Source organism: Lemur catta, chromosome 9 (genome assembly GCF_020740605.2).
Source record: "Lemur catta isolate mLemCat1 chromosome 9, mLemCat1.pri, whole genome shotgun sequence".
Taxonomy (NCBI): Eukaryota; Metazoa; Chordata; class Mammalia; order Primates; family Lemuridae; genus Lemur; species Lemur catta.
Window position 1 is genome coordinate 1,543,917 of NC_059136.1, and position 27,932 is coordinate 1,571,848.

The 27,932-nt window shown below is 59.0% G+C and overlaps 1 protein-coding gene across 1 annotated transcript in view; it reads left to right on the forward strand.

The window, feature by feature from the left end:
* Positions 1-2,924: 2,924 nt before the first annotated feature.
* Positions 2,925-27,932, forward strand: part of LOC123645039 (cell migration inducing hyaluronidase 1) — a 58,359-nt gene continuing 33,351 nt past the window's right edge. Inside the window, exons 1-11 of the mRNA XM_045561538.1 lie at positions 2,925-3,305; positions 3,533-3,671; positions 4,348-4,494; positions 5,335-5,473; positions 6,188-6,424; positions 9,262-9,441; positions 12,276-12,346; positions 13,682-13,777; positions 14,437-14,558; positions 19,306-19,438; positions 20,112-20,303. Of these exons, the coding sequence (XP_045417494.1) occupies positions 2,925-3,305; positions 3,533-3,671; positions 4,348-4,494; positions 5,335-5,473; positions 6,188-6,424; positions 9,262-9,441; positions 12,276-12,346; positions 13,682-13,777; positions 14,437-14,558; positions 19,306-19,438; positions 20,112-20,303 (1,837 nt within the window). The remainder of the gene's footprint in view (positions 3,306-3,532; positions 3,672-4,347; positions 4,495-5,334; positions 5,474-6,187; positions 6,425-9,261; positions 9,442-12,275; positions 12,347-13,681; positions 13,778-14,436; positions 14,559-19,305; positions 19,439-20,111; positions 20,304-27,932) is intronic.

The following is a 27,932-nucleotide window of genomic DNA, read 5'->3' on the forward strand; positions in this document are numbered from 1 at the left end:
ATTGGCAGCGGAGTTGAGTTGAAGGAGGAGCCTGTGTCGGGCGGGATGGATTTGGGCCCTTTCTGCACGTGGGAGAGTGTCCCTTTGTCTCTGGGCACAGCTACAGTCGTGTTCAGGGAGGAATTGGGGGAAATGGTGGAGCGGCTGGAGCCGGCCCCTCCCAGAGCCCGTCTCGCTCTGTGTGCCACAGGGGACTAGGGCACAAAGACATCTCTCAGGTGGCATTACATTCTGAACGGGAAATCTCACATCTCTTTAAAAAACGTTCCTGCCGTGAGGTTTATCTAGATAGATTCCCATACTCACTTTCTATATGAATAAAAGGGAAAAACAATAGTGGCTTTAACAGAATAGAAGTTTAACAAAATAAAGGTTTAATTCTCTCTCATATAAAAATAAGTCCATCATCTAGAGCTATTTGGGTTCCACACAGGGTCGGGGCCTGGGTTCTTCTACTCGCTTTATCATCCTTGACCCATTTGGCTCCCACTGATGGCCCGAGATAGCTGCTGAGGATCCGGCCATCACATCTGCATTCTGCCAGTAGGAGGAAGGAAGGAGGAAGAAAATCTGCCCTTCCCTTAAGGACATTCCTTGGAGTGCACACTCTCTACTTCTGCTACATTGGCCAGAACTTAATTCCAAGGCCACAACTAACACAAGGGAGACCAAGGAACTAGTCTTCATTCTAGGTGGCTGTGCACCCAGATAAAAATCAGGGGTTCTGTTACGAGGAATAAGGAGAAAGTGGACATTAGGGGGCAATTAGCTATCTTTGCCCCACCTTCCTCTTGGACAGGTGATATGAAAAGGGTTTATAACACGCAGGCGTCTATATTTAGGTTTTTAATATTATTACCAAAAACTGGTTCAGGAAGCATAGACTGAAAATGCATAGGTTAGAAATCAGCCACTCCACACCCTCACTTCATTTAACGAAGATTAGAACACTGAGATCCAGAGAGGTTGAGCACATCGGCGGAGATCACACAGCCAGCCAGGGGCATCTCACTCCCAGCTCGCGTTCGGTGGGGATTTTGGTTCTTCTCTGTTTCTTAACTTAAGAAAAAAGCTTCATTCTGGAGGTGGGGGGAGCTCGAGCTGCAAGGGTGCAATCGCAGCCTTCGCGGGTCCCTGAGCTGCAGGATAGGCGGGACGATGGCGAGGTTTGCCACCCGATCTGCCCAGCCCTGAGCGGCGGCAGCTGAGGAAGCCGCCAGTGGGGACCGTGCACGGGGATGGCTGGTGTGTTCCCGTCCCTGCCTCCGTGTGCCCACAACACTGTCTCCGCGCCCGCCCTGCCTGCTCGTCGGCTGCGTGTCTGATCGCTGTGCCTCTGTTTCAGGGGAGCCCTGCCGGCATGGGAGCTGCCGAGAGGCCGCACTTCCCCTTCACGGCCCTGCTGACCCTCAGCTGGCTGACCCTGGCCCGCCTCCCGGGGGCCGCACCCACAGGTGAGCACCGCACGGCCCTCTGGGGAGCCAGGAGGAGGCATGGGAGTGGGCTCGGGGGCCTGGGGGGGCCCTGGCCAGTCCTTGCTAAAGTCCTGTCCTTAGAGGACACAGCGAGCCATGCAGTGACCGGCAGTATTGCCTGAATTCATTCATTCATCCTTCTGTCATTTATTCAGTTAGTGAACACAGGGGGCAGGGCTGTGTGCCAGGAGCTGGGTCGGGGCTTATCTTCCAGGGTGACCCACCTGGGGGAGGTGTGCTCAGGTGCTTCCCTTGACCGTCCCCTCCCACGTCCTGTCCCTCTTGCGGTTAGCATGTCAACCATGCGGAAAGGGGCTGGTCTGTGGTCTCTGACCTCAGAGGGACACGGTAGCCAGCCCGGCGTCCAGGCTCCAAGTAGGTCACCTGCGTTCCCTCCCGGGAAAGCCAGGGTGGTTGCTATGGTGACATCTCGGCAAGCACAGGCCCTCGTCAGCCACTCGCTGATTCCTGCAAGTGAAGACCCACGACACCGGCCTTCGCCGCGAGCAGAACGTCCGGCTCCGACAAGGGAGTGTCCCCGCAAGGCCAGTCTTGCGACTGCTGGGCTGTCAGAGCTTCTGGAGAGCTGGGACTCGTGTTCCCGACGGCAGGAGCGTCTGTAGGGTCCGACTGACCACACCAAGTCCCGGTGCCAAGCCTGGCGCGAACGTGTACACTGGAGTGGGGACGTGGCCGTGAGACCCAAGGCGGAGCTGGGACAGCGCCTTCCCAGCACGCTCATGGCTCCTTGCCTGGGCCACTGGCCCCCAGCTGACGCATGTGTTCTCCACATGGCCCGGAGTCCCCTCCTTGGACACTGACACTCTTGTCCGGGGCCAGGCAGAAGGCAGCCAAGCACTCAACCCGTCTGGGGACAGACCCAGGGGTGGCTCGGGGCCCTCACGGCCACCCTGACTGCTCAGCCCCAAAGCAGAGCCCCCCCCCCCCCCGCCCTTCGCTGGCAGCTCTGCTCTTGCACCGAGGCAGGGAGCCCGCTCACAGGCCTGCCACGCTGTTGTCATCACGCCGCCACCGCGGGAGCTCCGGGCACTCACAGCGGCTGGAGAGCCGCTTTGCTGAGCCCCCAAACCGTGAAGTTCCTTCCTTGATGGACGCGATCCTAAGCTGAGTCGGGGTCGGCGGCCGGGCACATGGAGCAGGAAGAGGGCAGTTGCGGGGCTGGGCGGGGAGGATGCGGGTGAGACTCAGCAAACATGCACTGAGCGCCACTGCATACGTGCTGCGCCTTGCAGAGAAGGGCCAGTCGCTGCCTTCAGATGGGCAGAGAGGACGACTCATCGTGGGCTTGGGGGTCGTATCTAGCGCTCTTGAGAGTAAAGGGTCAAGTTCCTTCCAGTTCTGGAGATATATAAACACGGGACAGACGCTCTTACTCCAGAGATAACTGAATACAAGTCAAGCAACTTGCAGAACTGACACGTGGTAATTATGGGTAATTACACTGAGCCCAGAGCCCTCCCGGGGCCCGTCCTGTGCTGTGGATGTGGCTTGTCCCACCCCCTTCCTGGAGACACGACCTCTCCTGGGCTCCCCTCCAGGCCCGAGCTGGGGACCTGCCTCCGCCTCCTCCCACTCCTACGCCAGCGTCTTCACCACCTGAGCCTGGCCCCGCCGCGGGCTTGCCCACACGTCACCTGCCACGTCACCTGCCACGTCACCTGCCCACCGCCTGGCCCTGCCCACGTCACCTGCCACGTCACCTGCCCACTGCCTGGCCCTGCCTGGGGCCTTCTGGACTCTGCCGTTTCCTTCCAGTCGCAGAGGAGCGGGGCGCTGGGGCCCGGCCTCCGGGCCAGTCACTGCCACCTTGTTAGTCCAGCGCCTCCGCACCCCTCTCCCTCGGGACGTTTCCCTGCTCTGCGTGGAGCTGCTCTGTGACAGTGGCAGCCCCCCCGCCCTGCCCTCACCGTGGCACCTGCTGGGTAGACCCCGTGAGGGTGTGAAAGTGGAGACTCCTCTGCCACACCCACCGTGGGGCTTTCAGGTTCAGCCAAACATTTAGCCTCCCTGGGTGACGAACGCCCACCGGCCGTCAGGGTCACTCAGGAAGTACAGGGCGGGAGACCCAGATGCCACCAGGGCAGCATCAGGCTTTTCCGATCCACGGCGCGGTCCTGGCGGCCTTGCACACGGCCACCCGGGAGCTGTTGTCCTTGGTCCCTGGGTGGCAGCTCGGTGGGAGGACACGAGGCTGCCGCTGGGCCAGCGTGGGACCTGCTCTGTCCTGGGATCTCTGACGGCAGCTGCAGAGACACGGCTTTCAGGGTCCCGAAAATGTCCCACTGCAGGAGTCACACACGGGGCAGCCCACGGGGCGTCTCCCCACCTGTCGCTGTGTCCTGCTCAGCTCAGGTGCCACTTTCCAGCCAGGGTCACTTCTGTTACAGGCACTGTTGCTAGGAAACATAGTTTATATAATGCCATCCTCCTCCGGTTTCCAGGGGAACTGGGCTAGAAAATTAACCAAAAGTCTAATTCTCATGCAGAAAGGGGTAGAGTTTTGTTAACTCCTCCAGCGCTGCTTTCTAGCGGGCAGGGTGTCTCGGCGTCCCCGTCGTCAGGGCGAATCGTAGCTTCAGGTCTTAGCATGTCCCGAGGAGCCATCTAGTCCATGCTTTGTGTTATAAATGGGGACACGGAACCCAGACGAGGGGCGTGACGTGTTCGCAGACACAGGATGAGCTAGTGAAAGGCGTGGGCCCGGCCCAGGTCCTGCCTCCGGGGTCTCCCGGGTCTCTGAAGTCTTAGTTCTAACTGGGGGAGGCACATGGGGGCCCCCGTGTGCTCTGTAGCAACTGTTCCTCGAGGAGGCTGGTGGGTGGGAGCAGTGACATCTCTTTGCCCTTGGCAGCGGCCACCGGGTGCCCCGACCAGAGCCCTGAGCTGCAGCCCTGGAGCCCCGGCCACGACCGGGACCACCATGTGCGCATTGGCCGGGGCAGGACACTGCTGCTCACGTCCTCTGCCACGGTCCACTCCATCCACGTCACCGAGGGAGGTGAGTCGGCCCCCCCGCTGCGTCCTCTTCCCGCCACGGCCCCAGAGCGAGCTCACGGGGGCAGCGGCCGCGACTTCCATGGACGGAGCAAATGCCGCGTGCTTTGGGTTCGTGTCAGGGTACCTGGTTGTCTGGGACAACCGTCAGCTCTGAGGCCTCAGTGGTGGCTTGTCGGGGTCCAGTCTCGGTGAAAGGAGCATTTATGGAGGACACTCCCCCCCGGTGCCGAGAGGTGAGCAGCCGTGCCGAGCTCACCTTTGGGGCCTCGGCCGTCAGGTGCGGCACACGCAGTGGCGGCCGCTGACCAGGTGGGCGTTACCCACCCCCGCAGAGCAGGGCAGGGCAGGGAGAGGAGGAATCACCAGCCCCGTATCCGTGGGCTCTTCATCTGTGGACTCAACCAACTGCGGATGAAAAATATTTGGAAAAAGATTTCCATCTGTGCTGAACACATACAGACTTTTTCTTGTCATTATTTCCTAAAAAATACAATGTAACAGCTATTTACGTGGCAGTTACATTGTGTTAGGTGTTATAAATAACCTAGAGATGATTTCACATAAACAGGAGGGTGCATGTGGGTCACGTGCAAACATGCAGACACGACACCGTCTTACGTCAGGGACCTGCGTGTCCTCAAAGTCTGGTGTCCGAGGAAGGCGCCAAAGCCAGTCCCCATGGTTACCAGGGGACGCCTGTACTCGTGGGCACAGCAAGCACACGCGTGTTTGGAAGGCGTGCGTTTTGCCTGCTGGGGGGGATGGGGGCGGGGGAGTCTGCCTCAAGCTCTGCGGCAGCTGCATCGTGACACTTGTCCCCAACCGCACCGTCCCTCCCCAGGCAAGCTCGTCATCAAGGACCACGCTGAGCCGATCGTTTTGCGAACCCGGCACATCCTGATTGACGAGGGCGGAGAGCTGCACGTGGGCAGTGCCCTCTGCCCGTTCCAGGGCAATTTCAGCATTGTTCTGTACGGCAGGTGGGTGGGCCACTCCCGGGGACCCGCGCTCGCACCTGGCAGGAGGGGGACGTGTCCAAAGCGGAGAGGGAGGCAAGAGGCCCGGCTTTAGCGTCAGGTGGGAGCCATCGCTCTGTCCTGCCAGGGGGACCAGAACGGGACAGAGGTGGTGATTTGGGGGGTGCTGGAGACGCCCATGAGGCTTTTATTCATTGTGGCCTGGGTGCCATCCTGTGGCACAGAAGTCCCTGCCAGCCTTTCAGCTGCTTTGCGATCATGACCCTGCAGACAGGGTCTGCGAGTGCCTGTCTCACAGGCTGCGGTGGACGGGACACAGGAAACCCCATGGCAGCCCCCTCTGGCTCTGTGCCCCCCTTAAGCAGTCGACAGCCCCAAGAGGTGGTAGCCGAGAGCACAGGGGGGTGCGGTGCCTGCCCAGGGGCCCCCACACCTGACGTGGACCAAAGTGTAACCACCTAGAACTGAAGAGAAGAGATGCCAACATGTAAACGAATGGGAACATCCACTCGCCCCTCCGGGCCTCATTTTGGTCTGGCGTGGAGATCGGGCTGCTCGTGCGATTTTTACTGACCATGGGCGACCACCAAGGTGTGACTGGCTCAGTGGTGGCCGCGGTGGGACTCAGGGCACAGTGAGTGACTCCTAGGGCCCCTGTGCCTCAGCATCCAACGAGGAGGCGTGGTGGCCGGCACTGGACGCTGTTCTCTCCCGCAGGGCGGACGAGGGTGTTCAGCCGGATCCCTACTTTGGCCTGAAGTACATCGGCGTCGGCCGGGGAGGGACCCTGGAGCTGCACGGGCAGAAAAAGCTCTCCTGGACATTTCTGAGCAAGACCCTGCACCCGGGCGGCATGCAGGAAGGAGGCTACTTCTTCGAGAGGAGCTGGGGCCACCGTGGAGTCATTGTTCATGTCATCGACCCCAAGTCAGGCACAGTCATCCATTCTGACCGGTAAGGCTCGCATCCGCCTGAGCACACACTCGTCCCCTCGGCGCACGCTGACCGCGCCAGCCCCGGCTGGGTGCCGCTGCAGGTGTCCGTGGGCGGAGCGGCTGGGAACCCCGCCCTCGAGGGGTCCTGTCCTTCCCGGGCGTTCGCCTAGTGATGTGGAACGCACAGGAGCAAACGCGCACACGCATGCAGCACGGTTTCAGGACGTGACCTTGGTAACAGCTGGTAAAAGACAGGGACGGCGACTGGGGAAGACCCCTGTGCGAGGGGTGGTCAGGGAGGCCGGCGTCGGGAAGCAGCGTTTGCACCAAGCGCTGCCAGGGAGGATGAGTCACGGAGTGTTCAAGACAGCAGCGAGGGCAAAGGGCAGAGGGGTAAAGGGCACAAAGTTGTCAAAGGATGGAAAGGCCACCAGTGAGGTGGAGTCCTGAGAGCTATGGGGGCGCTGCAGGCAGGGACGTGGGCGTCATGGGCAGGGGCCTCAAAGGCCATGTCGAGGAGGTGGGTTCTGTCCCAAGCGAGACGCACAGCCACTGAAGAGCTTTAAGAAGGGCACGATCTGACCTAGCACGCTGACTGCCACGTGAGTTGTATTTAACTCGGGCTGCTTTTGAGCCCGGGGCCTCGTGAAGCAAAACCCTGCAGCTGGTTCGTGAAAATCTTACCTGATGCTCCTGTTGTTACAATTAATATTGACAATTTAATTCTAAAAACATGGATTGCATTGCATATAAGTCATGCACAGAAAACAATAAAAAATAACACATTAGAAAGGATTGTTTTGTTTTAATAAAACACCGTGGCCCCGGGGAAATTTTTTTTCTTATGTGGCAGTCAGCGAGCGTGTTAAAAGAACATTCCGGCTGCTGTGTAGAGAAGGGATTGATTGTGGAAGACCAAAGTGAAGACAGCAGAGGTGGTTGGGAAGCTGCTGTGGTCTAGGAAAGAAACAGCCCAGACGTTTCCACCCCGGCGATGAGGACTCGGGTAGACGCAACCGTGGTAGGAACACGTGAACTTGGGAGTGAACTTGGGAGCCGTCTGGGAGGCAGGGGAGGCAGGGCTCCCACTCGCTCCCTGTCACCCTCGTCCCTGTTCTGGGTTCTGCAGAGGCGAGACCTGCCCCTCCAGGCCCCGGGGGCTCTCCTGGCCCTTCAGGTGGTCCGGGGTGCTCAGAGGGAAGGACAGCACTGGGGCAGACAGACACGCAGCTGTCCTGGGGCTGCCGGGGGAGGGGCTGCCGGGGGAGGGGCCGCGGGACTCCCCAGGAACAGGGCACGGGCCGTGAGTGTTGCTGTAGAGGCAGCAGGAACCAGCTGAGTCCCGGCCAGGGCAGGGCAGGAGCTGGAATCCTTGCTGCTCTCGTGGACAGCCACACCTGACCCTCAGGTGACTACTAGCAGCGGTGACACAAGCGCCGGACTCAGTGGGAATCCCTGTTGGTCACTTTTCCTGCCACACGTGTTATGCTTGAATCTCCATAAAAGTTCCGCAAGGCAGGTCCTGCTGCTATCGCATCGCGCTGAGGCTCAGTGGGGCTAAATTTGTCAGGGTCACAATGTTGGTAAGTGTCAGAGGGGATCGAGACCCACATGTGCCCGGACACTTCGTGCTGTGTTGCCTCCACCAGGTGGGCAGGTCGTCCAGGTGGGCGGGGCGTCCAGGTGACAGGTCGTCCTCGCTGGGTAGCGCCAGGCTGGCAGCCACAGTCCTGGGCCGGGCGGTGGAGGACGCGGGTTGGTGGGGCTGCACCAGGTTGTGCAACAGCTGAAAGCAAGTTTGAGGGCTCAGGACACCTCTCAGCTACCTCTCGTGCCACCGTTGTTTTTGTTTCCGAAACCTGTTGGCTGTTCACTCTGGCTCATTTCTCTGGATCTGTCGTAGAACTATTTTGCTTAAGTTCCAAGACACATTCTTTTGCAATTCCCACTGTAATTGCACAAAATCTTTATACTTAGGGGAGATTACAAAATTGTGTTTTCCCTTTGTAAATTCTTCTCACCATTGGTTATAGACTTTTTTTTTTTGAAATTTGTATTTTGTGTGTGTGAAGGTGAGCTGCCACTGTCGACTTTGAGACTGTCAGTTCTTGTGGTGAGAAGGGATCTGCTATGTGACGTTGTACAGCAACACTACGTTGTGCACTTGAATACTTGTGAAGAGGGTACATCCCCTAGAGTAAATGTTCTCACACAGTAAAGTAAAATAAGTTTTAAAAAAGTAAACAGGAAAAAAAGTAGGAATGCAACATTTACTGTAGGCAAGGGTTATGTCCCTGCCACTCTGTAAATCAAAGATGACGTTTTAATGATTCTAAGAGGCATTATTATAAGTAGGTGGTTCTGGGCATAGGAGAAGTGATTTGGGATAATCTCCATGTCCTTTTCAAAAATTTTAGAATTGGTGTTTCAGTCTAGATGAGAGAAATTCCTGATGCTCTAGATACTGGAACTGCCTCCTGGAGTCAAACTCTTGCAAGAAGCATGAGCCGCGGCTCCAGGACAAAGGGGGGTCAGAAGTCCTAGACCCCAAGTGTGTGACCCACCCAACATGCTGGAACATGAGGTATCCGCTGCTGCAGTGATTTCTTTGGCATTTTATCCAGTGAATGATTGCTATGGTTCGGCCAAATCCCTTCTTCGTGGATATCACTGTACGGGGCTTTGCAAAGTAATTAAAGGTATTTGCTCTTTTTAACAGAGGCTTATTTCTTTAGAAGTCACAGCCCTTGGGATCTTTGGATGGTGTGTCAGTCGTCGTAACACGGACACGTACTTAGGTATCTCCTTTTTTTGCTGCTGTTAAAACTATTCAAATCCCTTCTCTGCCTGTTTTAGGTTCGACACCTACCGGTCCAAGAAAGAGAGCGAACGTCTGGTCCAGTATTTGAACGCCGTGCCCGACGGCAGGATCCTTTCTGTTGCAGTGAACGACGAAGGTTCTCGGAACCTGGATGACACGGCCCGGAAGGCGATGACCAAACTGGGCAGCAAACATTTCCTCCACCTTGGATTCAGGTATGGCCCATCACCTCCCCCTCCCCCTGCAGCGCTGGAGCAGCCCTGTCCCACCCAGATTTTACCTGTTCCTTCCCTCCCCGCAGCCATGCCAACCTAAGTGACAACCTAGAGGGATACAAGCTCTTTGTCCATCTGCACTGGACGTATTTGAGGATTATTCTTAAAGGGAGCCTGGTTTTTCTTACAAGGGTAGTCCGTTCACAGAACATGACAGCTCTCTGCTTATGTGAGCTCGTTCATTCAGTAGCCACTCAAAGTGTCAAGTGAGCATCTGCTGTGTGTGACAGCCGTGGCCCAGACGTGCCGCTCACGTTCCTCTTCCCTGTCCTTGGCAAAGGGGTCGTGTCACGCCTCGGGGACTGACAGACAGCTATTTTAGAGATTATGCAAAGTGTCTCTGCCCAGGCAAACGCCCAAGAAAAAGGGGCCCTTTGATATGTTCTGGTGTGTGTTTTGTTGCCTTGGATTGTAGCGTCACGCCTGGCATGGGCGTGCACACACCTTGGCAGCAAGAGGACGCTGTTCACCCCTGGCAACCGTGGCTTTTATTGTGCTGAATCAAACCTCAGCCCAGTGGAAAGTCGGGGCTGGCTGCCCCATGGCTGTTTGGGGGTCGTGACACCCCTCCCTTCAGCTCTCCAGATCAGAGACAAGGTCGGGGGCAGGTTGAGGCCTTTAGCCAAGCAATCCTGCTGGCTGGGCAGGGATTGCCTGGGCCGGGGAGGGCAGCTCCAGGTTCCGGGGCCTGTTCCCCGACAGCCCGGGCCTGCTCCTTCTGGAAGGGAAACTCAAGCAGGAAGCATAAGTAGCCAAAGATGACAGCACCTTGGCATCGAAGGCTCCTTTGTTAGTGCGTGCACAGTGCACTTCCATTTCACTGTTCTACAAACCCAGAGGCCAGTTTGTTAATTTAGCATGAGAGAGAGGACCTCAAGGGACTGGCTACTTGGGGCCTCATCCAAAGAAGGTGACGGCTCAGGGCCACGATCTGCGTCCGGTGGCCTGAGTCTGGGTCTGGGCCGCCTCTCCGCGCGGTGGGACTGCAGGCAGGTGGCTCGTCCTCTCTGCTCGGCTCCTGAGTCTGCCAGACGGGATGTCCAGGAGCCGCCTCACGGGACCGCTGGGCGGATGAAAGGCAATCGCGTGAGCAAAGTGTTTGCCGTCCTGTCTAGCGCAGAGTAAGCGCCCGACGCGTGTGAGCGACTATTTCGTCCTCATAAACAAGAGCCGCTGGAAAGGTGGCCCTGTGGTCAGGGCCGTCCACGCGGGCAGAGGAGACCCGTGGCGGGAACCACCCCTCCCCGCTCACCTGCACAGAGACACGCTTCGAGTGATGACCTTACAACACCTAAAATCTGTGGGAGAGCCGAGACGCAGCCTCTCGCTCGGGCGTGTGTTCGGGACACGCTTGCTGCACACGTGTTGGCAGGAGGCGCCGGGCTAGGCCGGGTCCGGGCTCCCGCGGGGAGGTGACACCAGCGGGCACTGCTGACGGCACGAGGGCGCAGAGCGTGGGGGTCGGTGCACTTACCGGGGAGGACGTGGCAACGCAGCTTCGCCACAGGGACCGGCAGGTGCGGGGGCTCAGGGCAAGAGCCTCCCTGAGGAAGGGGGAGCCCAGGTGTGAGAGGGTGAGGGGCAGAGCCAGGCTGCGGAGGGCGCAGGAGGCCTGGCAAACCCCACTCGGTGAGGACTCGCTTCCCAAGGCAGGAGATCAAAGTGGTAAGAGCCACTCCACACCGAAACCTAGGATGACCCTGGTGAGAGAGGCTGCTGCAGGGGAGGGAGACACGTCACCTCCCACCCTCCCTCGCTGGGGCCCTGTCACACACGGCTGATTAGCAAGGGGAAGCACAGGACAGCGTTCACTGCCGTAGGTTTCACGTGACGCAGCCCTGATGAGGAAACGGGGACCCAAAGGAGCAGCTGGCCTGTGCGTCTTCGCACCAGGTCTGGTGACAGGTGGGGAGCCCTGGACCCGTGTGACGGGGGCGGGACGCACGACCTGAGTGTGTCAACTGGCAGACACCCAGCGAGGCCTGTTCCGCCAGATCCCTCTCCGGTCCCTCTGTCTGCGGGGACAAGGGTGCTGCTTCCCTGGGGGTACGCAGGCACCTCCCGCGAGGGTCTAGCCACCTGCTTCAGGGGAAGGTCGGGGAATCCGTCCTGCGGTTTCTCAAATTCCTTCAGCCTAAAATGTGCCAGGGTGCCAAGTTCTGGGCCCGCGTGTCCTGAACCTCAGCACCGCCTTAGGCATCACGGGCAAACACGGGTAAAACCGTCCCGGCTCCGTGGCGGTGCACACGTCAACGCAGGAGAGGGGTGTCCCGTTTCTCAGAATCTTAAACCTTGTTGTTCCCTCCCCATTAAGGGGAAGAGAGATTTCTCCCCTTCCCACGGCCCAAGGCAGACGGCAAGGGGAGGCGGTTCCATTAGCCTCTGGAGTTTTCCTCGAGCTCGACACTAGGGGAGCCGGGCAGCGAGGGGAGTGGCCTTTCTCTCTTGGAACACGGGTCCCTTGTTTTCCTAGGGCACCCGAGCACTTGCTGCGGGTCATAATTGAGCTTGGCAGGTGGCACGGAGGCCGCTGGGCCTGTTTGCGTATCTGCGATTCACACTCAGCTGCTGCCAGGGCGAGTCGCAGAGCGCAGGGGGACCACACCCGGCCGGCAGAGCTTGCGCAGGTGGCTCTTCTCCTGGGGCGGGGACGCTGGCGAGTGAACGAATGTCCCCTGGACGCAGGGACGGCTGCTTGTCCACTCGACGTGTTTCAGCTCTGCCCCAGCAGAGGCTCAGCCCTGCGGAGAACTTGACTTTTGTGTCTTTTTCAGACACCCTTGGAGTTTTCTGACTGTGAAAGGGAATCCCTCTTCCTCGGTTGAGGACCACATTGAATACCACGGTAATAAACGGCTGGAAGTGGCCTGCTTCCCTCTGGCCCAGGGGCGCGGGGTCCCCGGGTGGCCCCTCCCCTCAGAGCGCAGCCCCCGTCCCCCCGCACCAGCGGCCCGCTGCTTCCCTGGCCGTGTCACGCGACAGTGGCAAAGGTCTATGCTGGTCGAAGGCCAATCACTCACCACAGTATTTACATTTTCAAAGAAGTCTTCATTAACTTAATCTAAAACATACAAGTGGCATAGAAAAGATAAGAACATGACTGGGTGCAGTGGCTCATGCCTGTAACCCCAGCACTCTGGGAGGCCGAGGCAGGAGGATCATTTGAGGTCAGGAGCTGGAGACCAGTCTCAGCAACACAGAGACCCCGTCTCTACTAAAAATATAAAAATTAGCCAAGCATGGTGCATGCCTATAGTCCCAGCTACTCGGGAGGCTGAGGCAGGAGGATCACTTGAGCCCAGGGTTTTAAGGCTGCAGTGAGCTAGGCTGACGAGGCACCATAGCCCGGGCGACAGAGCGAGACTCTGTCTCAAAAATGAAAGAAAGAGAGAGAGAGAAAGAAAGGAAGGAAGGAAGGAGGAAAAGAAGATAAGAATGGGGGCAGAGTTGGCAGGGGCAGTATTTGGAGCTAGTGCCACTGTAGCTGGGCCTTCACCACGCAGGCAGCCTCCCCGGCCCAGCGAGGGTTGCGGGAGGCGCTGCTGGTTCCAGTCCCAGGGAGGAATTCGGATCGTGGGAAATGACGAGGCTCCAAAACCGCTTTGTTGCAATGCCCCAGCTAAACTTTCCAAACGGAAATTTAAAAAATGGACAATAGGCCGGGCGCGGTGGCTCACGCCTGTAATCCTAGCTCTGGGAGGCCGAGGCGGGTGGATCGCTTGAGGTCAGGAGTTCGAGACCAGCCTGAGCAAGAGTGAGACCCCATCTCTACCAAAAATAGAAAGAAATTGTCTGGCCAACTAAAAATATATATACAAAAAAAATTAGCTGGGCATGGTGGCTCATGCCTGTAGTCCCAGCTACTCGGGAGGCTGAGGCAGTAGGATTGCTTAAGCCCAGGAGTCTGAGGTTGCTGTGAGCTAGGCTGATGCCACGGCACTCACTCTAGCCCGGGCAACAAAGTGAGACTCTGTCTCAAAAAAAAAAAAAAAAAAAAAAATGGACAATAATCTGCTGCCTCCAAAGTGAAAAGAATGGCCCGATATTTTTTCAACTTAAATTGGGTGTTTAAAAAGAAACGGCTCAAGGCCCACGTGTGCAGGGCTTCGCCTGCCTTGGCATCGCGGCCTTTGCGTCCGGGGGTCTGCCCGGCTGCTGCAGTGTCCCGTCTCTCCCACAGGCCACCGAGGCTCTGCCGCCGCCCGCGTGTCCAAACTCTTCCGGACGGAGCACGGCGAACATTTCAACGTCTCTTCGTCCAGCGAGTGGGTTCAAGGTGAGGACGTGGGACAACTTAGGGACACCCAGCAGTGGGACAAAAGGCCAGGAATCAGTCCTTGCAGAACGAGGATTTTCCTCGTGCACCAATGGAACCAGTTAACTGCTGCAGAATCAACTAAAACTTTGCAGCCGCAAGCTGTCTTTAATTAGTCAAGCCACATTAACCAGCAGCCCCGGTTGAAGCTGGAATTCCACCTCACTGGGAGTCGTGGTGTTGGATTTGGTTCACGGAGTATCTTTCCCGTGCCAGGCAAGAGCACCGAGCGGGAAACACAGGCAGGGACAGGGCCCGACCTCCCAACAGCCCCACCCGTGGGGCTGCAGAGAGCTGCGGTGCTAGAGGCAGTCCTTGGATAACGGGTTTACGGAGGGGTTTTATTTCTCTCCTTTTCGTTCCTTTGCTTTTGCAATAACAAAGAATACGTACTGCTTGTGTAAAATAAGAAACTCAGTAAGAGGTGTTTTTAATTAAAAGATGGGAGGTAGGAGAACAGGAAGACTGTTTAGGGCCCCCGACGCCTCAGCCCAGGGCAAGCGCGGGTGGGTGACACTCAGTTCCTGTTGTGCCTGGGGACCACACCGGCTGTGACCGCCCAGTGTGACCTGCCGTCACGGACGACCTCCTGTCTGACCCTGCTCTTTGCTTCTCTCTAGACGTGGAGTGGACGGAGTGGTTCGACCACGACAAAGTGCCCCAGGCTAAAGGCGGGGAGAAAATTTCAGACCTCTGGGCCGCTCACCCGGGGAAGATCTGCAATCGCCCCATTGACATACAGGTACGGAACTCAGCACTCGGCAGACAGAGGGCTGTACCCTGAGGAAGAGTCGACCGCAGGGGTCTTGTCACGTGGGTGGCGTGATCCCGCGGCCCTCCTACAAGATAGGCGAGGCCGAGTGTCATTGTCACGATAGAGACTGAGGTGGGGGCTTATTTTCTGCCGAAAGTGGGGACTCAAACCGTCTCCTGGATCCCGAGTCCCTTCTCAGCCTGCCGCCCTGCGTCTCCAGCCACGGCAGAGCGCACACCGCAGGGCCGGGGGGGTTCTGCAGAGCCTGGCGCCCCAGCTGGCTTCCTCAGGGCCCAGCGTGCACGGGACGCAGCTGGGGTCCGGGACTCAGGCCAGGCCTGACACAGAGCCCGCCCACGGCCCAGTGCCCCGCTGAGCGCAGGCGAGGCCGGCATTCCCAGGCTGGACAGGGTGCGCTTGGAGCTTCCTCGCCATTGATTCTATGTGGAGACGCCTCGGCTTTCTTGTTGGCTTCACCAGGGGTGTGCTGGGGCAGGACACGGGCTGCAGCGCTCCCCAGCTCAGCTGGTGGGGTGCCGGGCTCTGCGGACAGCAGGAGGGAGGGGACCTGGGCACAGTAACAGGGCTCATTTCCGCACACCCAGCCCTGTTCTTAAACAAGGCTTGGGACACTTAAATGCTCGATGTAGAATTTGAAGTCATTCGAGAAAGGCCATCCCTGCCCGTTTTATCCTCCTTCAGCCAGTACAAACAGTGGCCGGATTTGCACGGCACTCTCTCCCAGACGGTGGAGCCGCGGGTCCCAGGTCACCTGCCTGTGCCTCCTCCCCAGGGGCCTCCCTTGGGCTCCACCCTCCACCGTGCACTGCGGGGGGCGCCGCTTGTCCAAAGGGAACTCTGTCCCGCACTTGGCGAAGGTCGAAGGTCGAGGAAAACGTTCTCATCCTCGGCCCCGCCGCTCCCCTTCTGGGGGCTCCAGTGTTACTGAGAGGGATTTTCCCAGATTAGGTGGCAAGTTGCAGACTTTCCCTGGGTCCAACAGACTCAAAAAGCGCGGACCCCCGCCAAGGCACGTCCTTCCCAGATTTAATTTTAATTTTCTCCTGCAACCCTGAGCGCTCCAGCTTTAATTCTGAAACAGCCATGCTCTTATCCCTCTAGTTCACTTGACCGCAGGAAGTGTAGTTCTTTACCAACCTCCCCTCTCCAAGTGCCTCTGGAAATCCTCGAGTAACGCTTCCACGGTTTGCAAATCCCGCTGCTGTCTGCGCTGCCAGGGCCTGGCTGCAGACCACTGCTGGTTGGAAGACCACCTCCCCGTGCCAGGTTGTCGGCTGGCCTCAGGCGTCCCTGCTCTTGCACTTACTGTATTTGCTTCCAGCACGGACAGGCCCTGCCGTGACTGTCCCAAAGCACAGTTAAGCCCAGACCGAGGACCCCGTGAGCCAAGACCCAGCCCCAAACTCTGCAGCCACCAGCCTGCTGCCGTATGGCAGGGCCCGGTTTCCTTCCAACAAAAGAAGCACCCTTGGTAATGAATCCCCTGAGTTCCAGTTCTCAACCACATGAGGTCCAGAGAGTAAAAGGCCCAAGGACAGTGTGACGCCCTTGTCTGGACGCTTACGCCAGACTCCCCACAGGGAAAGTGTCCTCTGACGATGTCTTGCTGAGCACCAAAGCGCCTTGTGAGTTCAAAACTCCTGATGCCAGAACAGGACCTTGGCTTTTCCTTGGCAAAACCAAGGCCCAGCGAGGAGTCATCTCAGAGGTGGGGGGTCATGTGCCCCGCGGTGAGTCCAGCCCTCGTCTCCAGAGAGAGGAGCAGACGCTGCCACCTGAGACGCCAGCCTGGCCCCTACGCCCTGCCCCCAGGCTCCAGTCTGCAGCCCCGACCCAGCTGGAGCATCTCTGTGTTCAGGCAGGTGACAGGGCTGATGCCAACACGCTCCTGGTTGTTCCCACGGCCAGAGCTGCAAAGCGGCCTCGTCTGCGCTCACGAGAGGCGAGAGAAGCAGGATCCCAGCCTTTCCGGAAGGCGCCCAACACACGGGCCAGGAGCTAAGCGCCCTGGTTAACCCAGGGGAGCGAGGGAAGAGAAGCAGGACTCCCACGAGCCCACCGGTGCCACTGTGGGCAGTCACAGTTTGCTGTGGCACCTCCGCCTGCACCTCCCGTGGGCTCCTCTGTGTGGCCGCACCAGCCCCGGGCCTGGCCCCGTGTCCTGCGCAGGGCGGGTCCCAGGACCCCTGCCCTGCACTGCCCAAGGGACATCAAGGACATTTGTGACTGGGGCAGGATTGCAGGAGTCCGGTTGGGAAGGAAGAGGAAATAGCAATTGGTACAGTTGACGTCCAGGAAACTTTTTCCAAGATCTAATGTTTTGTGATTCTGCAAAAAACAAGAACAAGAAAACGAAAAGCCAGAAAGCTCTGAGTCTGCCCGAGAGATCAGAGCTGCCCTGGGCGCACTGGCACGGCAGCGGGCGAGGGGCCCAGGCATCACAGAGGCAGCGCCCGGCCGGGTGCAGACCCTGCAGGGCCCTAGGAGCCAGTGCCCTGGCCCCACCCGCAGTCCTGGTCGTGACCTGTCAGGTCATTTAACTTACTGCCTCAGTTTCCTCACGTGCACAAATGGGGAAAATAATTGCTCCCTCGTGGGATTGTTTTATAGATTTAATACAACAATACATGAAGTCCCCAAACCAAAGTGAGTGCCCATAAACCTTATTATTTAGCATTATTTTATCATTAGTTATAATATTGTTCATTATTTTATGATTGTTATTGTGAATAACGATAAAGTCGTGAACTTAGAGTGAGACTCTGTTTCACTGGACAGCGGTGGACCCTTTTTACTCTTCTTACCCGGAACTGAGGCCATTGTTCAGGTCAGAAAAAGGAAAAAGCAGAGCTGAGTGGATGGATGTTCCCTGCACACACTGCTGGACTTTGTACCCAGGAAAGTGTCCGGCCGCGTCCGATGGCGTTTCCACGCTCCGTTCCCAGCACACGGAGCCTCCCGCTGAAGACCATTCTGTCAACTCCAGGGAAACATCAGGAGGCCCAGGCGCTGGGCTCGACATTCAGGTGACCTTGAACTTGCACCTGAGCCTCTCTGGGCGTCGGCGTCAGCCTCATCTGAGAGCGAGTCTGCACCGTCTCTCTCTGGCTGCCGTGGAGACGGGCGGATGGCGGGCGAGTACACGGCTTGCAGGAAAGGGCTGGACTCCACCGCGGCTGAGCTCGCATCTGCACGGCCCTCCTTCCAAGCCAAAGACAACAGCTCTGCTGGGTTCAAAACAATGTTTCCTAAAAGGCTCCTCTTTTTTTTTTGTGATTGGCTATATTTTCCTTCCTCATTACCCCGTCCTGGTCCCTCTGGTCTCCGTGCCGAAGACGACAGCGGCTGCAGCCCTTGGTCTGAATCGCATGTCTGGACAACAGGCACCGTCTGAATGCAGACACGCCCGGCTCTGGGGCGAGCCCCAGCTGGCAGGGGCCGTGCCCTGCTGGGATCTCACTCCCTAAGTTCTCCACTGGCCTCGCAGCTGCCTCCAGTCAGCCCTCACCCACTGACCCCCTGCCCCGGTGCCAGGCTCGGGGCTGGAAGCTGGGGACGGGGGCAAATCCCTGCTCCTTGCCCTCCCGGAGCCCACGGTGCCACAGAGACATCTGGGCAGAGGCCGTTAGGCTCTGAGCACCTCAGGGCAGGAGTCAGGGGGGACAAGTCTGGGTGCAATGTTTGGCTCTGCCACTTACTGGCTTCGTGACCCCGGGCAAGTGACTCGACCTTGGGGAGGGCCTGTTTTCTTGTCTGTAAAACTGACGGCGGACTCCTAGATTTGCCGTGCAGACAGAATGAGACAGTTTGCATAAACAGTCAGCTCCGTGACTCCGAAAACAGTGCTCAAACTTTACTGTCCATTAGAATCACCTGGGCAGCTTATAAAAGTCCAGAAGCGCAGGCTGCAGCCCAGACCCAGTCAAATCTGAGCCTCCGAGGATGGAGCCTAGGCGCGAGTGTTGTTTAAAAACTCCAGCCCGGCTCAGTGGCTCATGCTTGTCATCCTGGCACTCTGGGAGGCAGAGGCAGGAGGATCGCTTGAGCTCAGGAGTTTGAGACCAGCCTGAGCAAGAGTGAGACCCCCCCATCTCTACTAAAAATAGAAAAATTAGCCAGGTGTGGTGCTGTGCACCTGTAGTCCCAGCTACTCGGGAGGCTGAGGCAGGAGGATCGCTTGAGCCCAGGAGTTGGAGGTTGCTGTGAGCTAGGCTGACGCCACAGCACTGACTCTAGCCTGGGCAACAAAGTGAGACTCTGTCTCTAAATAAATAAAAAGTAAGTAAATAAATGCAAACTCCCCACGTGATGTGCAGCCGTGTCCAGGCGCCTTGAGGCTGACGCGGTGAGCCCTCATGAACGGCAGCCGCTGTGAGAAGCAGCCGCTCGGATCCCAGGGAGCTCGTCTTGCTGTGGACGCCCCGCAGAGCATGCACCAGCGATAAGCGATAAATCGCTAGCTTGGATACTGAGTGCTGAGGGCCCCAGGCAAGGCGTTTATCCATTCCGGACTTCGCGCCGTCTTTCTTATAACCGAACTGACGGGGCAATCGTTGGGATGACAATCTGAGGCTATCGCAGACAGTTTTGCAGCAGGGACAGTTTTAGACTTATGACTGTATGTTTAGAACAGTAATCACCACCTTCCTTCTTTGTAAAAAAAAAAAAAAAAAAAAAAAATGACTTTGCTCTGTCATTTCCGTGCCATTCCCAGGCCATGACAGTGGATGGAATTAGCCTCAGCACCGAGGTCGTCTACAAGAAAGGCCAGGATTACAGGTTCGCTTGCTACGACCGTGGCCGAGCCTGCCAGAGCTACCGTGTGCGGTTCCTCTGCGGGAAGCCTGGTGAGCAGCCCCTTGCTGGGGACAGAAACTGCAGCCCCGGCTCTGCTCCTGGTATCTCGGGGACACGGGGCTCCTGGAGGAGGGCACTTGTGACCCAGAGCAGCGGGAGGGTCCTCGGAGCTGGCAGGAGACAGGGGCCCCACCCTGCCCGTGGGCGTCTCGGGACGGGGAGGGGCGGGGTGCAGAGGGACAGAGCTGAGCCCAGCAGGGACACGCAGCTCCTTGCCCTGCTGGCTGCGGTTATTCTGAGCCCGGTTGCCGGGGCTGTCATCAGAAGGGACCGGCAATGGGGTTTGGCCACCTGCAGAAGGCCGTCACTAGCGATGGGGATGCTTAGGGGGAGAGGTTTGCGGCCACCGTAAATAATAGTTGAGAAAAACTGTATTTGTTTTATATCTTAGCGAGGTGGGTGTGGCGAGACAGCCGCATTTAACCACAGCTAAGAAGTGAGTGGGAAATTCCTCTGCCCAGAGCTAATGAATGGCTCCTTTTCTGGTAGGGTTTTTGTTGACTTCAAAAACCTGAACCAAGGCCGGGAGGGAATGAGCCAGTGATGTGGGTTCTGGATAGGCAAACCTGCACTTCCTTATTTCGGGAGGGGAAGGGAGGAACCGGACAGCCGACAGTTTGCCGAGGGCAGAGGCTGCATCTCGCCCTTCCTGTTTTGTCGCAGTGAGGCCCAAGCTCACGGTCACTATCGACACCAACGTGAACAGCACCGTCCTGAATCTGGAGGACAATGTGCAGTCGTGGAGGCCCGGAGACACCCTGGTCATGGCCAGCACCGATTTCTCCATGTACCAGGCGGAAGAGTTCCAGGTGCTTCCCTGCAAAGCCTGTGCCCCCAACCAGGTCAAAGTCGCAGGTAGGACTTTCACGAACCCCTCCCCAGGCTGGCTGAATCTGAAAATTGTTAGGCTTGACGTAAGCTAAAATCACAGCAAAGCTGTATCAGTCAGCTATGGCAGTACTGATGCTGAGTAACAAAAGAACCAGGAAATTTCATGGCAAGAATTTATTGGCTACTCGTGCATCTGCAGGGTTCAGGTTCTCTAGCATGATCCCGGCTCCAGAGTGGGAGTCAGTTCAGGTCAGCTCCATAGGCTTCCTTCTTCCCAGGACGTGTTCTTCTCATGGGGAAGGTTGGAAGCTCCTCGAAGGGTGAGTGGGACCAGGACTCTCAAGGCCTAGGCTGAGAACTGGCAGGCACTCGCACCCACTTTCCACTGGCGAAAGCAGATCACACGGTGAAGCTGGTTTCTCCCACCAAGGTTGGCGGGGGAGAGTGAATGTTTGTTAGGGAATAGTTCAGTCTCCTGCAAAACTTTGTCTCCTTATAGCTTTTGGGTTTTCGTTTCTTCTCCTAAATCCTGACTTAGAAGCCTTGTAATTTATATTACGTGGGGTTACTGGAATCATAGATTGTTAGAGGTAAAAAGACCTCAAATGTAACTCTGGTCAATTATTCTTAGCAGGGGGAGTTATGTATCCATTGGGGTTCTCTGGTTGTAAGCAACAGAACTCAACTATCTTAAGCAAAAGAGGAATTTACTGAGAGGCTATTCAGCTTCGCGAGCTAAAGTTGAAGCTGAGCAAACAGGCTGCGAAGGACAAGAATAGGGCAGCTTCGGGGATCCCGGGAGCTAATGGGCAGCATCCTTAGGGCGTCACTGCCTTTAAGCACCACGCTCAGGCCCTGGGACATGGTGCTCAAAAGTCACCTCCCAGGGAGAGAGCGTCTGATGGGGGGGAGCGGCCCGTGTGCTCATCCTTCGGCCTGGAAATGCAAGGACCTGCGCTGACAGTTCTAAGACGGCAGTAAGTGGAGAAAGGGTCATTCCCCAAAGAAAAAAACTGGGATGTGTGACCAGGAAAAGGGGAACTGATCATCTCAGTCCCCTCAGTCACACAGAGGACACTGCTTGGCACCGTGAGGGGCAGCCCTGGACACGATTCATGCGAAGAGGCTCTGGGCGTGGCTGTCCGCAGTCGGACGCCCAACGTGATGGGGACGTGCCGTCATGGGTCACATTCCGTGATGACATTTAGAAGAAGCATTTTGGGGTTTTGGTAGAGGCAGAAAAAGCGTGAAGAGCACAGGCTCCGGGACCAGGGATGTGGGATTCAAATGACAAGAACCGCAGTTGTCGGCTGTGTGACCTTAGACAGTTACTTAACCTCTTTCTGCCTCAGTTTCCTCATCTGTGAAATGTTGATAAAGATCATAACTACTTCATGGGGTTGTTGTGAAGATTAAGGGATTTGTAGGTGTGAGGTACTGAAAATAGTGCCTGGCACACAGTAAGTGCTCCACACATGTCAGCTGCAGTTACTGTTCGTATCGGGTGCAATAATTCAGCAACTGAACTTAAAGACGGGAAGGGAAGAGAGGGCGGGGCCGCGGGCCGGTGGTCGCGCTCTGTGTGTCCTGTGGGTGCTCAGCCCCGCCCTTCCGGGACGTGCGGGGAGAGGGTGCCGCAAGGGCGGGAAGCAGACCGTTGCCACTGTGACGAACTGGCGCCTGAGGTCTTCCGTGGCCGGCAGCCATCTCTCTGCACGACTCGGTGCCGCGGGCATGGATGCCAGTTCCGTGAATGTGCGCGCCGCACCCTCCCTGCACCCCGGGCAGGGCAGGCATCCTCGCCCCGCCCTTCCTCCACGAGGCACAAATGGGGCATGGCAGGAGCATGTCATCGTCTGTTCAACAAGCCGGCGGAGTGTGTGTGTGGGCCTGTGTGCCCGGCTGCCTGTCACCGGGTGAGCGAGACAGACATGCTCCCTGCCCTCAGGGCACCCGCCATGCCCAGCGGGAACAGACGTCCACCACAGGGTCACTGCAGCTGGGACCCTGCCTGAGACACCTGCTGTGATGGTGGAACGTGGAGGCGTTGGGGGCATAGAGGGGGGACTTGGCAGAGTTAGAGCCGGCGTGGAGCCTTCCTGGGGGACCGAGTGAGTGAGTCGGGGCCAGCGAGGAGGGAGAGAGGACTGCAGAGAGGACTGTCAAGCTGGCTAGGAGGGAGAAGTCCTGCAGAGAGGACCGTGACGTGGGGAGCAGGGAGCCTCCCAGCCGCAGGGGATCCGAGCGGAGACCCCGAGAGCTGCCTGGGCTGGCGGGCGGCGGAGGCCGGTGCGGTCTGGGGCTCTGCTCTGAGTGCGCAGGGCGGGTGCTGAAGGGCAGAAGCCTGTGGCACGTCCCTGGCGAGGAAGGACGTCCCGTACCGTGTTTGTGGGAAGCAGCCAGGGAGGCGAGTGCCTGATGACTTCAGACCCCTGGGTCACCCCTGGGCGACTCTGTGTCTCCCAGGACAGCACATTGTGGACAAGCCCCTGGGATGTCGGCGGTCCCTCTGGACTCGTGGTGGGAGTGGCACTCAGCTGCGTCACTGCCCCCTGTGACAGTCCGCAGGCCTGGGGCGGCGTGTGGGGCTGTCTGGGAGGCGAGAAGCCGGACCCTGAGCCCGGCCTGTGTGGAGGGGGAGGGCACCCCAGGAGAGGCTCCGGGTCTCTTCAGACCAGCGCCGTCCGCACCCCCCGAGGGCTGGGCCCCCCAGGCCTGAGGGAGCCCTCATTTTGAGCAGGTCCCGGCAGGGCAGCTGCGGGGCCAGGGGTGGCCCGGGTGTGTCGGAGCTCGCCCGGCTCTCCTGCCGCGGGTTTGGGTGCTGAGCGGGCAGCGTTTGGCCGGCGGGGCCGGCTGCTCCGTGAGGCCCCCGTGGCTGCGCAGACGAGAGGACGGGGCTGCCCCGGCCCTGAGCGCACGGGAGGGAGGGTGAGCGGAGAAGACGCCGGAGTCCCCTCGAGGCCCAGCCTCCCTCGCTTTAGCTGTGCTGTGCCCTCACTCCCCACCCACACCCCGGCCGACCTCCACTCCTCCAAGTTCGCAGGCTCAGCGTGGCCGTGACAGTGGCCGTGACAGTGGCCGTCTGCTCAGCTCTGCTCTCCGGGCGCACGCCCACCCCCACCCCGCTGTGAGCGGCGTCAGAAAAGCCCCAGGTAGGGGTGCCCGCGTGTGTGTGTGTGTGTGCACACGTGTGTGTGTGTGTGTGTCACGCACACATGTGCACGTTTGTCCTGGAGGGGCTCGCATTTCCCCCATTCATGCGGAGCCCCCCCCCGGCTGTCCACCCCGGACGGGGCGCGAGGACTCCGCCTGCTTCCGTCTCCCCGTGGCCCCCAGGCCAGCGGTGGGGACAGACACAGCCTGCCCTGAGTCTCCCTCCTCACGGCCGAATTCCAGCAGACAGGACGGTTTGCCTTTCGAGGGCTTTCTGACAGGAAACAGAGTAATGAAAATGCATGAATCATCTAAAAAACATATCTCAAAATTTTGCCAACCACAGTGTGAGTCCCGACACCCCCAGCGTGGCGTTCGAGGCCCTCGGTGACGTTGTGCCCGTGTGCGGTGCCGCTCCCCGCTCGCCTGCAGACACCCCACTTCTGCGCACACCTCTGCTCACTCGGACCCGCAGGGACTGGGCCCCCGTGTGCTGGGTCCTCGGCAGAGACCACCTCCCTCACTCTTCACGACACCCCGGCACGGCGGGGCCGCTGTCTGCATCATGGCACAGCGGAGGAAACCGAGGCCCGTGGAAATGACACGTCTGGACTCACGCTGTCCAGCAGGGTGGCCGCCAGCCACAAGTGGCTATTCGAATTTAATTACAATTAAATACAATTAGTAATGTCACCCCTCAATGACAGCAGCCAGGTTCCAGGTGTTTGGTGGCTGCCACCCTGGGCCGCACAGAGCAGCGATTGCCGTCCTCACAATAGCGCCGGCCGGCGGTGCCGTGTGGACCAGGCTAGTCCACGTCTGGGGAGTCGGGCTCAGGGCCGTCCGGCCCCATGGCCACCATGTCCTTCCCCAGTGCAGGGCCCCACTCCCGGCGTCTCCACCTGAGGGTGACTGCAGGGGGCCTGGGGGCTCTGTGGTTTAGACGTGTCCTGGGACCCCCCAGCCGCGTCCCTCTGGGAGTGTTTGCACACCCCATGGTCTGACAAGTTCGGGACCCGTCTCCCCTCCACCAGGTCCGAGCTGTCAGCGCACGGGCCGGCTCTTCCCATGTGACGGTCCCTGACCCCGGGTGCCTAGACCCGGCCCGCCCTGGAGAGAGGTCGCTGGGCTGTGGGGCTGGGGCCTGCAGGGGAAACTAGGAGAGGTCAGTGTTCGGGGCCCTGTGTGGGGCAGAGCCCCTCCGATTCCCGGCCCTCCTCCCCCTGACCCCGCGTGCTCCTGGCCCTTCTGGATTATTTGGGACAAATCTGTCCTGGCCACGCCTGCCTCTCCCTGGCTGGGCTTCCCGCAGGCAGGGAGGGTGGAGGCCGGGTGGGAGCATCCGCAGGCAGGGTGGGGTGCAGGGGAGTCGGGCCCAGCTTCCCTCGATAACACTCAGGGAGGGGCAGGACAGATAAGCCAACCTGGTTTCCCGGCCCTGCTCGTGTCCGCACTGCGTGGGAATGAGCCGAGTGCTGCCGGAACGCCGGGAGGGGGGCCGGTGCTCAGCGTGGTGGGGGGGCTCACCCAGGAGACGCTGCAGCTGGGTCAGGACAAAGCGATTTGCTCCTTGGACAAGGGGGGAAGGGGGACCCAGGCAGAGGGAGCTGCACAGAGGAAAGCTCTGCGAGGTGACGTGGCAAAGCGTAGGTGGCAGTGTGGCTGGTGGGGGCCACAGGGCTGTGACAGTGCCAGGAGATGAGCCCACCAGGGGCGGGGCTTTGCTCCATCGACCCCTCAGACTGGGGGGCGGGGAGCGGAGGTCCTCAGAGCTGCCAGGGAAACCCCTTTGCCGGGCCGGCCGGCGGGACCGGGCCTGTTGCCTTCTGTGCAACCATTCCCTCGTTCCCTCTACAGGACACCCTCTGGGGGTCGTCCCTGGGACGCTTGCTCTGTGCTGTGCCTGCCAGCGCCCCTCCCCGGGCAGCTCTGAGCCACGCTGGGGCACTGGCAGTTGGTTCTTCCCCTGCTCTCCAAGAACTGCCCGAGGGAGCCTTGCTTGGCTGAGAAAGCCTCTCTGGGCACGGCCAGGACAGCTTTCCACTGGGGTGTCCCCTGGCAAAGAAGACATTCCAGATCCCGCAGGTCTAGAGACAGGGCCTGGGAGAGCAGGGTCCTGAGAATCCTAAGGTTTACTGGCCTTTACCTGCAGGGGGCACCTTGGACGGGGCTGGTCTGGGAGACCGGGAGAGGCAGTGCGGCAGAGGCTGCTGAAAGTTCTTTGGTTTTTATGTCGATCCCCGATATCTTTCCCTGACGAGGGACAGACAGGAGGGAAGATGTGTCCAGACAGAGTTGCACGTACAGGAGGTGGAGTGTGTGTGCACCACGTGGGAGGTGGGACGCGTGTGTACCACACGGGAGGTGGGACGCGTATGCACCACGCGGGAGGTGGGACGCGTGTGCACCACGCAGGCGGGGCAGCCCGCAGACCGGGATGCAGGACTGGCCCTCTGGAGGGAGAGGGAAGGAAGGATGCTCGGGTGGCAAGAGCCTCGGATGCTGCGGTGGCCACCGGGGAGCGCAGGAGCAGAGCCTGCCCATTAGGGGAGTCTCACGGGGCAGACGTGACTCTAGAACCTCGTCGCTGCTCACGGCAGCCTCTGCAGCCGTCTTGGAGAGACAGAGCAGCGTGACCTCGTGGCTGTTGAAAGGACACTGTGCAGACTTGGAGATAAGGTGACAAGCTCAGCCCTTGGAGTCAGGGTCGAGGGTGCCAGGAGAGTGGAGGGGCTCGGGAAGGTGGGTCCCGCGCTTTCATAGGGCATGGCCCCGAGTGACACAATGGGAGCATTCTGCTAAAGTGGCTTTCGTGGGAAAGCTCAGACTCACAGCGCTCACTCAGTCACAGGGCCAGAGTCGGGGGTGAAAAGAAACAGCCCCGTGTCACCGGTGGGCCCCCTGCTCTCCTCCCACCTGGCCGCAGACACCGGCAAACCCCGAGCACCCTCTGACCTTCCCTCCCCTCAAAGGGGCAGTTAAGTAGCTGGCTTAAGTGGCGGCACTTAATTAGATGGGACTATTATCAATTGTCAACATGTCCTTCAGCAAACCCTCCTCTGGACCCATCAGCCCGCAGAGCGCGGGGGGCTCTGCCTGCCGCCCGGCCCCTGGGCTGGCGGCCGCACGGAAGCCAGTGCAGAGCCCTGGTGGGGAAGGTTCTGCCCCGCACACCTGGGCGGGCCGAGTACCTGGCGTGCGTGGGAAGGCCACAGAGCCCGTGGGCAGGAGACGAGGCTTCCCCGTGGGTGGCCAGAGGGAACCCCGCTCTGACTGTCCAGCTGTAAAGACATGGCCCTGTGACCCCCAGCAGGAGCCACGGGGCTGCTCTCGAGGAAGGGGCTCCAGCATTCTGCAGAGCTAACCTGTCTCAGCCTCCCCTCTGGCCGATGTCAGAGCCCCAGTGACACCAGGGCCTGGCTGTGCTCACTCCTGGCCCACGTGGCCGGGCACAGACCTTTGGCATCGGATGTGGTAGGAAAGAATAGTGTATCTCACTCACTGAACTCTTTGTGAAATTATTTTTTTAAAGCCTGAGACTTGTTAAAGAAGGACTTTGTGGCAGGCTGAGTAGTGGCCCACAGCTATGTCCACATCTTGATCCTCAGTACCTGCAAATGGTGCCTTACCCGACCAGGGGGACATTGCAGAGGGGGTAAATCAAGGCTGTGGAGGTGGGAGATTACCCTGGTTTATCTAGGTGGGCCGAGTATGATCGTGGGGTCCTCTTAAGAGAGAAGTGGGAAGGTCGGGGTCAGAGGAGAAGGGTGTGATGGCTGGAGCGGGGGCTGCAGTGCTGTGCCTTACGGAGGGAGGAAGGGCTCATGGGCCCAGGCACAGGGGCGGCTGCTGGGTCCGAAAGAGTGAGGAGCAGGATCTCCTCTGGGGCCTCCACGAGGAACCAGCCCTGCCCGCACCTTGATTCTAGCCCTGAAAGGCTCATTTCAGACTTCTGACCTCTGGGACCATGAGAGAATAAACCTGTGGTGTTTTAAAGCCACTAAGTTTGTGGCAACTTGTTACTGCAGCGCCAGCAGGCCAATGCCAAGTCCAAAGGAGATACTGTCTCAGATTTGCCACCCACCAATTTCACATCGGAATAAGATGCTTCAAAGAAACCACGGCCTCCCTGAGTCTGCAGAATCCCAGCAGCAGACACCCTGGACGCACCACGGCTTGCTGGGCGTGCCGGCTGGGGGGCAGGCGGGGGGCAGCGCTTCCCGCGGTTCGGAGAGCAGGGCAGGGTCACTGGGGTGGGCGGTTGCTCGGGGCTCATCATAACTGTGGCCTTCACATGGGGACACCAGCGGTATTTGGGGGATGACCAAGGGCCCAGTCGCTGAAGTCGAGGTCACGGTGAAAGCCGAGTGGCGTGGGTGGTGTGGGCCGGGCTGCGGGTCCACGTGGCAGATTGTCGCACCCTGTAATCGCATCCCCAAATGGCAGAGAGAGCATCTGCGGGCCAGGGCAGCAGTCTCTGCAACGAGCCAAATTTAGAGC